Source organism: Aegilops tauschii, chromosome 4 (assembly GCF_002575655.3).
Source record: "Aegilops tauschii subsp. strangulata cultivar AL8/78 chromosome 4, Aet v6.0, whole genome shotgun sequence".
NCBI lineage: Eukaryota > Viridiplantae > Streptophyta > Magnoliopsida > Poales > Poaceae > Aegilops > Aegilops tauschii.
This window is the reverse complement of record NC_053038.3, coordinates 80,958,800-80,967,953: the sequence shown is the minus strand read 5'-3', so window position 1 is coordinate 80,967,953 and position 9,154 is coordinate 80,958,800. Positions and strand designations below refer to the sequence as shown.

The window sequence follows — 9,154 nt, the reverse complement described above, 5'->3', positions numbered from 1 at the left end:
TTCATCCCGTCCACCGTGTGCACGGCTGGATGGGAGATAAAGCCTGCGGAACCCCGTCCTTTGCGATCCTGCACCGAGAGAAGGGCGATTAGGTTTTTGAGAAGTGCCTGTGACACGACTGCTCACCGTTGTTCCTCTTGGTCCGCTACTTCGTATACGTCGTCATCATCACCAAGTGCACTAAAATTGAGAGGAACGCTGTTGTTGCTGCTGAAGAAGGCAGGTGAGGAAGCTGTCGTCACGGCCACTGTTGCGACGTCAAACTGGTTAACTGGAGGGTATAATTCGTTTACCCCCTTCTGCTTATTAGTGTGTTGTGCGTATTTCCTCTTTACGTAGATACTTCTATTATTTACGTAGTACGTGCCTATATGGTTAGATATCAGTACAAGTTTAATACTATTAATGTCATGTTCATGATCTATTTATGTATTAGATTAATTAAAATATTGCTAATTTACTCAAGAGACGGACAGTTTGCTTTGGGGCTCGTCAAACATTACCCGTAACAGGCTGATTAAAACGACAACTTCAGGGTACATAAAAAGGTACAACACTTCCTTGTGGGTTGTCTAAGAACCTACACCGACAACTCAACGAAGAAGAAGAGGGCGGTAACTAAGTCTGTGTGTCGATTCTATATATTGAGTCAGTGTTATACGTAGATCATAAAAATGCCAGTGTTCCATTTTTATGTTGACTAGGCATCATAAACAGGCTAGATGGTCAACGGACTTGGATGCAATTGTTGTTACATCCGATGTTCTCTATGATAATGAATAGATTAGAAGTTTCGCTCATAAAAAAAAAAGATGGAGCAAGTGCAAGAAGAGACAATGGCCAATCACACGTTCCCTGTCCTAAGCTTTTTTTCCTAATATAACAGTGCTTGACATTATTTTAAGAGAATTTTCTAATGTGACTTAAGCAGAATTTTAAAAGTCATTAACACCGTCGTGTATAAAAATCCTGACCACTATAAAAATTTATGGAGATTTAAAAAATGCACTAATTCATCCCTCTCCGTCCATCAACGCTTCTGACCGTCGGATCTGGATTTGTGGGCGCGTGCAGATCGGGCTACACGGGCCGGGAGTACTACGCGGGTTGGGCTGGGCCGCTACTCCCACGACAAAATCCCAGATCTGCTGTTAAATGGGCCTACTGGCCATTGACTGTGTCGTATGTGATCGACTTTATAACCATGCCCAGATAAATCGCCGCTTTCCCTTCCACTCCCCACTCACAGCGTCCGCATCCAGAAACATAACTGATCACCCCAACATCCCATATAAAACAGGGGAGGCCTCTCCACCTCTTTCACATCCCGAGCTCCTCTCCTTCCCAATCGCGTGATCGATCGCCTCCGCCTTTTCCGCGAGCCTCTTCTTCCCCGATCATGGAGCAGACTTTCATCATGATCAAGCCCGACGGCGTCCAGAGAGGCCTGGTAAGTCCCATTCCCCGTCTCTACACGGAACAACCCCTACGTGCTTGTCTGAATCTGGCGATCGGTTTCTGCTCCGGGTTACTGGAACCATCTCTAATCATTGGTTTCGTGTTTGCAATTTCTCTTCTGCAGATTGGGGATATCATCAGCCGATTTGAGAAGAAAGGGTACTACTTGAAGGGTAAGAGGGTGTCCTTTGTTGCTACCTGATCAGTATGGCCTAGGGACCCTTTTCCTTCCTAATTCGTCAGTTTCTGTTTCTTGATCTGGTTTAGACAATTAATTTCGCCACTTAGATCTGCTTTTGGGTCGTATTATATATGTTATAACAGAGAAATAAAAGTGGTTATTTATTAGTAACTCGAAAATCAAATACTCTTTCTTTTCCGGTGAGAAACTACATGGGGCATGCCTCAGTTGGAACATGAAATCATTTTGCGCAGAGATGAACTAGTGCTTTTGCACTTCCAAAAGTTAGTGCTTTTGCAATGCATAAATATGCTATTGCCCTTTTTGGGTAGGAGGAAAATTATTATCCGCTTTGAGTCGATAATGCAACACACAAGTATCTGCTAATAGTTAGTATGACCACAATAACACAAGTGCACAGGCAAATGATATCGTCACCATGCGTTAAATTGCTATGAAAAAATGTAGTAAGCTAATTTCATTGTGTAACTGACACGTTGAATTTAATTGAAATAAACCACCTCGCTGCCAAATTTTACAAATTGGCAGGTTCTACTTTTTTTTCTTGCGCTGCTAAATGTGGCGATAGTTTAAAACATGGACAGCTTGTCATAATCTTTTATAAATGTGGTCCTCGATGAGATACACTATTTTTTACTCCTTTTAATCATATTGGAGTACATGGATAATGGCTACTAGTTTTGTTGCCACAAGATATCATTAAAAAAAGGATTTGAATGGGAAACAAAAAAGCAAAAATCATCCGAAACTTATGTTAAGAGAAGAACTCATCTGAAACTTGTTTCGGTTCAGCTTTTATAATCATTGCCTTGGATGGTTCACACATCCAATAGCCCATCAAATATCACTGGTTGAATTATGTTGGTGCTTATAAATTGTTTGGAAATGTGATGATCCAGCGATGAAGTTTATGAATGTGGAGAAATCCTTCGCGCAGCAGCACTATGCCGATCTCTCTGCCCAGCCCTTCTTTGCCAAGTTGGTGGATTACATCATTTCCGGCCCTGTTGTGGCCATGGTGTGGGAGGGGAAGGATGTTGTCTTGACTGGCCGAAGGATCATCGGGGCCACCAGGCCCTGGGAGGCAGCTCCTGGCACCATCCGTGGTGACCATGCTGTGGAGGTTAGCAGGTGAGCAAATGTTTTTTGTACATTGATCACTGAACTCCCTTTTATTCAACTTTCAATGTCTTTTTTTGTTGGTGTGTTGTACTACCTCCATCCGGGTTTATTAGGCCCCCTTGTATTTAGGGTCCAAGTTTGACCATGAATTTAACTAAAAATATATAAAGTATATGCTACACAAAATATATTGTTGCATTTGTATTTGAAAGAGGTTTTCTATGGTAATAGTTTTCGTGACATATAGTTTATATTTTATTAGTTAAATTCATGGTCAAACTTTGGTTCAAAATGAAAGGGGGTCTAATAAACCTTACCGAGGGAGTATGCGAGTAGAGAGTAGTAGTACTGTCTTGAGTTTTTACAACTACAATTGTCTATGTTTCCCATGCAGCAGAAGGAGGTTTTCGCTGTAGCTTCTATCACATATATTTCCCTAGACTGAACTCAATCTCCTGCTGTGTAGGAATGTAATTCATGGAAGTGATTCTGTGGAGAACGGAAAGAAGGAGATCGCTCTGTGGTTCCCAGGAGGCTTGGCCGAATGGAAGAGCAACCTCCACCCTTGGATCTACGAGAACTGAACTCACACGATCATCTACTTCTACTTGTTGATGATGCCTCGTTTCTTCAGAATTCGAGCTTGTCCCGGTCTGGCTATCCGAGTCGATGATTAGATTTCGTGCTGTGTGATGATGTTAATAACCGAACTGAATGTGTTGCCTGAACCTATATGGCTTTTGCGTTTCCTTTGATGTAACTGTAACTGCTGCCACCTCACTACCTCAGTGCAGTTTTCTGAAATAAGATAAACCTAGCATGGGAGTTTAACCTTTTGTTCTTAGATTGATTGACATCTCAGAAGAGCTCTGCATTTCATCAGTCAAGGAGAGAAATAGCTAGTAGTAAATCGCAAGGAGAAGGGAAATGGCGTTTAATTGTTGTTTTTTGAACCGAGGGGTTGTTGATATTTAAGTCGCATCTTGCTGTTCCCAAGAGCAACTACAACGCACCGACGCATTTCATCCGCACGTGTCTATTTCGGTCGAGACGAATAGGAACAACGGCCGAAGGGCAACTCCAACGCACCTACGCATTTCGTCCGCACGTGTCTGTTTGGGTCGAGACGATTAGGAACAACGGCCGAAGGGCAACTTCAACATGCCGACGCATTTCGTCCGCGCATGTCTGTTTGGATCGAACCGAATATGAACAATGGCCGGACGTGCCGACGCAAATGGACGCGCGTTAGTTTTTCGTCCGCCCGCAATCTATTTCTGACCCAAATTTGGGCACCAGGTTTGCGTCGGTGCGGACAAAGTGCGGATGCGCGCGACACCCGCCCATGGTCCTCCCCCCTGCCCTGTCCTTCAATGGCACATTTCCCTCCTCTTTCCCCAAAATCCCTCTTGCGCACCCGCCCACTCGCCATGGCCGAAGCGACAACCCCCCCCCCCCCCCCCCCCCCCGCGCCGCCGTCGCTGGCACCGGTGCAGAAGGCGCTATCCAGTACAGGAAGAGGAATGGCCGGAGGAGGGTCCGGGCGGAGAAAAAAAAGAAGGAAGCCGCCACCGTTCAACAAGGGGCCGCCATTAAGGAGATGAGGCCCTTCTCTCCAAGGCCACGCAGCAGGCGCTCGCCATGCTAGGGTTCCCACGTGGCGAGTCGACCATTCTTGCCGGCGCCATGGCCGTGGTGAGCACGAGCTCGTCGGCTGCCAGTCCGCCACTGCCGGAGCCGTCACGCTCGTCCACCACTCCGCAGGCGCATAGCTTCCCTCCGCACCACAAGTCGACGATGTCCCGCTTCTCCAACTCGCTTGGGGACTGCTCGCCGGAAGGAGGCGTGATCACGGTGGCCACCCCCGCGGCCGGGGCCATCGACCTCAACGCCACACCTTTGGTCGGGGGGGGGGGGGGGGGGGGAGGTCATCCTCCGAGACGCAGAGGAAGCGACCGAGAGACATCGCTGTGGTCAACCTGGCCGGCGTCCGTAAGCTGTTCGATGAAACGCCGGCCCCGACGGCGACACATGATGACCCGACCAATGCTTTCATCATGGAGAACATCATTTTTTAGGCCGCCAGCGGCGGCCAAGATTATGATGCCGACGAGACGCAAAGCCAAGATGGTCACGGCCACTTCATGCAAGGCCAAACGGGCACGCCTGACCCCTTCACCCAAGATGACACCGTCAACCAATGGGAAGAAGACTACGTCCAACAGGAAGAGGATGATGTGGACATTGAGGGGGAACCTTTGTTTGCCGATGAGCTCACTCAACAAGCCAATGCACAAAGGAAGAGGCAGCAAAGCATTCGGACCAAGGCATATGCAACAGATGAGGACAAGCTCATTTGCGAAGGTTGGAAGGAAATTGGTCAAGATGCCAAGGTCGGCGCAGAGCAAAAAGGATCAACATTTGGGGGGGGGGGTCCATACGTACTAACATGAGTGTAGGAAGTTCCCGCCCTACGAGTTTAAGAGCAAACGTGGGTGTGTGTCCGTCTCAAAGAGGTGGAGGTTCATCCAACAAGAGTGCACAAGTTTTGTGCCACCCTTGGGAGCATCGAAGGCCGTTGCGTGAGTGGCCTAGGCATCAAAGACATGGTATACAATTTCTTCTTATTTGTTTATGTTAGCATTGATTGATGCTTGCATGTCTATTGCATATGGATGTACATTGTTGCCTTCATTTTCATTTGTAGGCATTCCAAACTTTGAAAGCATTCAAGTCTCAACATGAGAACAAGCCATTCACCCTTACCCATTGTTGGTTGATCATTAATGATTGTGAAAAGTTTAGTGAGCAATATGCTGCCCTAAAGAAGAATGGAGGGCTGGCGACCGTCAAAGAGCATGGTGAAGGAGAGAAGCGGACGAGGGGGATGACCAAATCCAAGAGGGGTGAGAAGCATGATGCGGCGACATTCGCCTTGCAAGAAACTTTGCAAGGAATGATGACCCAAAAGGAAGTAAGGGAGGAGAAGATGCGCCAAGAGAAAGATGAGCAAATGAAGGCCTACCTCGAGATACAAAAGAAGAAGCTTGAGATCGAGGAGAGTGTCCAAACGAAGAAGCTCGAGATTGAGGCGGCAAAGGCCAAGACCAAAGCAAGATAGGTGGGGCTTGCTTTTATGGTGGAGGTGGAGATCATGACGGTGGACTTGGGCAAGGTGTCCCCGAGGAGAACACCATGGTTCAAGAAGAAGCAAAAGGCGGTGCTCAAGCTAGATGATTGATCTATGGCCGAGAGCTCCATCATTTTTGTATGCCGGCATGTGTGCCGACATGACCAAGATGCATGAACTATGACCCTTTTTGTATGCTGACAAGGGTGCCAGCCACTGGCATGTATGGCGGCTGTTGCATGGCCGCTGGCATGTACTATGACCGTTGCTCCATTTTAGATTAAATTCGCTTCGGACGCGTGGACAAAAATGCATCGGCTTGTTGGGCGCACCGGGCAGGTTTGAGCGGACACGGTTGGACAACACGCCATCAGCCAATCCAACTGGACGAAAAGCGGATAAAATTTGTGTTCGTTTGCGTCCTGCGTGTTGGAGTTGCCCTAAGTGATGCTGGCACATGCACGAAGACTTCCCGGCTGCATCGACAAGGTCAGGCCGACTCTGGTATGGGAACGGCGACACCGGCGCGTCCGAGCTCGTTTTGGCAACGCAATGGTCGTTCGGTGGTTCATAGTAATTTTTATTATGTTTAATGCGCCTTATACTCCCGAAGAATCTTTATAATAGATCTGTTTCTTTTTGAAAAAAAATTGATGCTGGAGTTGATTACTGAAGCTCGCAGTAAATCTGTGAGACGCAAAGTTTCTGGATCGCAGCGAGGTGGTGCCGTGGCGGACGTGTCTTGTCCCCTGTCTCTGAATCTTGTTGCCGGACGTGTGGCTCCAAATCCTCCCGCTATGCGAACCCGAGGCCCCGAAACCACCGGGCATATGCGTGCTCCGATCCGCAGCTCCTGTCCAAGAAACGCTCGTCGTTGCCATGGCACCGGCACCGCTGACCACCTTCGTGTCCTCCCCTGCGCATCACCCTTGTTCCTATTCGTATCACCGCCGTCGCCGGGGTGCCGTCTCTGCGTCTTCGTCATCCTCCTCTGCTAAGGCGGAGGACGTCGTCATCGTGGGTGCGGGCATCGCGGGTCTGGCCACCGCGCTCTCCCTGCGCCGGCTCGGCGTGAGCGCCATCGTGCTGGAGCAGGGCCCGTCCCTGCGCGCGGGCGGCACGTCGCTGACACTGTTCAAGAACGGGTGGCGCGTGCTGGACTCCATCGGCGTCGCGGACGAGCTCCGGGCCAAGTACCTCCGCGTCCAGGGGTACACCTACCTAGCAATTCTCCTCTCTCCTTCCTTCACGGGTCCAGTGCTTCTCTCCCCTTAAACTGCGAGGTTTCAGCTGATCGCAGGATGAGGATGCGGTCGTCGGCGGGCGGGCGTGACCTGCGCGAGTTCTCCTTCGAGGAAGAGGCTCCCGGGTACGTATGCATCAAGACTTGCCTCTTGTGCTTGCATCGATTTGCTCTGCTTTAATGGACTGGACTGATTGATGTATGTATCAGGCAGGAGGTGCGGGCGGTGGAGAGGGGAGCGCTCCTCGCGACGATGGCCTCCAAGCTCCCGCCAGGCGCCATCTCCTTCTCGTCCAAGCTCAAATCCGTCGCCGGCCAAGGGCCCGACGGCACCCTGCTGGAGCTCCAGGACGGGAGGCAGCTCCTGTCCAAAGTGGTGCTGGGCTGCGACGGCGTCAACTCCCCGATCGCGAGGTGGATGGGGTTCTCGGAGCCCCGGTACGTGGGGCACATGGCGTTCCGTGGCCTCGCGGACTACGCCGGCGGGCAGCCGTTCGAGTCCAAGGTGAACTATATCTACGGCCGGGGCGTCCGCGCCGGCTTCGTCCCGGTCTCCCCGACCAAAGTCTACTGGTTCATCTGCTTCAATAGCGAAACCCCAGGTATCTAGGACGCTGCAATTTTGGTATGACATGAGAGGGCGAGCTTATGCAGCTTTGATCAAGTTGCTTCGACTGATCTTGCATGGCATTGGCATTGGCATGACAGGGCGCAAGACAACGGATGGCGCGGCGCTTAAGAGGGAGGCCCTGGAACTGGTGCGGGGCTGGCCTGACGATCTGGTCGCCGTGATGCGGAGCACGCCGGACGACGCCGTAGTGAAGACGCCCCTCGTGGACCGTTGGCTCTGGCCGGGGCTGGCGCCCCCGGCGTCCAGGGGCGGCGTGGTGCTCGTCGGTGACGCGTGGCACCCGATGACGCCCAACCTCGGCCAGGGCGCGTGCTGCGCGCTCGAGGACGCCGTCGTGCTGGCGCGCCACCTCGCGCCCGCGGTGCTCGCGGGCGACGACGTCGGCGAGGCGTTGCGCAGGTACGAGAGCGAGAGGTGGGGGCGAGTGTTCCCGCTGACGGCGCGCGCGGGGCTCGTCGGCGCGCTGGTGCAGTGGGGCAACCCGGTGGTGTGCGCAGCGCGGGACGGCGTGGTCATCCCGAGGCTGGTCAGGCTGGGGCCGTTCCTCGAGCACACCAACTTCGAGTGTGGCCTGCTCGACCCGGCGGCGCCGTCGGCATGATCGACGGGGTCAATTTCCAAGACATACGTCGGAACTCAACATAATATTTCGATCACGTCAAAGATTATTCTAGGAGTACAATTGTTTCGTGTTGTCTACCTCTGATAAAAAGAAATAGGCGCTTTTAGCAGTTTTGCCACATGTTAACACGTTTTCAGCAAAATCACATTACCAGATTTACCATGCTTTTTTATTTCAAAAAAGAAAGATTTTACCATGCTTTTTCTTACTCCAAGTGTAACAAAATTTCTGAGCAAATTGGTCACCACAAGTGTAACAAAATTCGAAAAGGTACGTGCATACGAGAGGTGGGAAATTCAGCTAAGTGTGGCACCATAACCGTGGCAGTGAAACAAACATGTCCTAAAAATATTATACATTCACTTTACAGATCATAAATTACTATGATCGAGGCAACTCAGACTGAGTGCTAAGTCCTTATTTCCCCTCTGGCAAGGCAACTAGGGCAAAACCTTCTCCCCCTCGATCTCCACCGACTGAGTCCATGAATTCACTTTATAAAGTGGGATGGATGGATGATAATATTCAGCCGGAGGATTGCAAAAATAGCCACTCCACCGGCCCTGCCGCAGGCCGTTTTTGGTCGTGGCTTCCCACCACTAATCGGCGTCGTGTTCCACTCCGGGCACGGCGGACACCTTCCACCAGATCAAGATGGCTCTTGCAGATCTAAATTTCGACAAAGGTCAAGACTTCGCGGCTGAGGTATGGAGAAAGTGGGGAGTGCCTATCAATTTTGAGAACGG

At 50.5% G+C, this 9,154-nt stretch overlaps 2 protein-coding genes across 3 annotated transcripts; both read left to right on the top strand.

The window, feature by feature from the left end:
- Nucleotides 1-1,238: 1,238 nt before the first annotated feature.
- LOC109752075 (nucleoside diphosphate kinase 1) lies at nt 1,239-3,613 on the top strand. Its single transcript, XM_020310943.3, has 4 exons — nt 1,239-1,450; nt 1,583-1,631; nt 2,560-2,791; nt 3,249-3,613. Exons 1-4 carry the CDS (start codon nt 1,400-1,402, stop codon nt 3,364-3,366), a joined length of 450 nt encoding a protein of 149 aa, XP_020166532.1. The 5' UTR covers nt 1,239-1,399; the 3' UTR covers nt 3,367-3,613.
- A 3,074-nt stretch (nt 3,614-6,687) lies between these two features.
- On the top strand, nt 6,688-8,528 carry LOC109752095 (monooxygenase 3). 2 transcript variants are annotated; one of them, XM_020310961.4, is made up of 4 exons: nt 6,688-7,123; nt 7,213-7,281; nt 7,366-7,757; nt 7,864-8,528. In XM_020310961.4, the coding sequence occupies exons 1-4, from the start codon at nt 6,792-6,794 to the stop codon at nt 8,385-8,387; spliced, it is 1,317 nt and encodes a 438-aa protein (XP_020166550.1). In that variant the 5' UTR covers nt 6,688-6,791; the 3' UTR covers nt 8,388-8,528. The 2 variants fall into 2 exon arrangements, with proteins under 2 accessions (XP_020166550.1, XP_020166551.1); XM_020310962.4 differs by having other exon boundaries at nt 6,833-7,123; nt 7,203-7,281.
- The last annotated feature ends 626 nt before the right edge of the window (nt 8,529-9,154 follow it).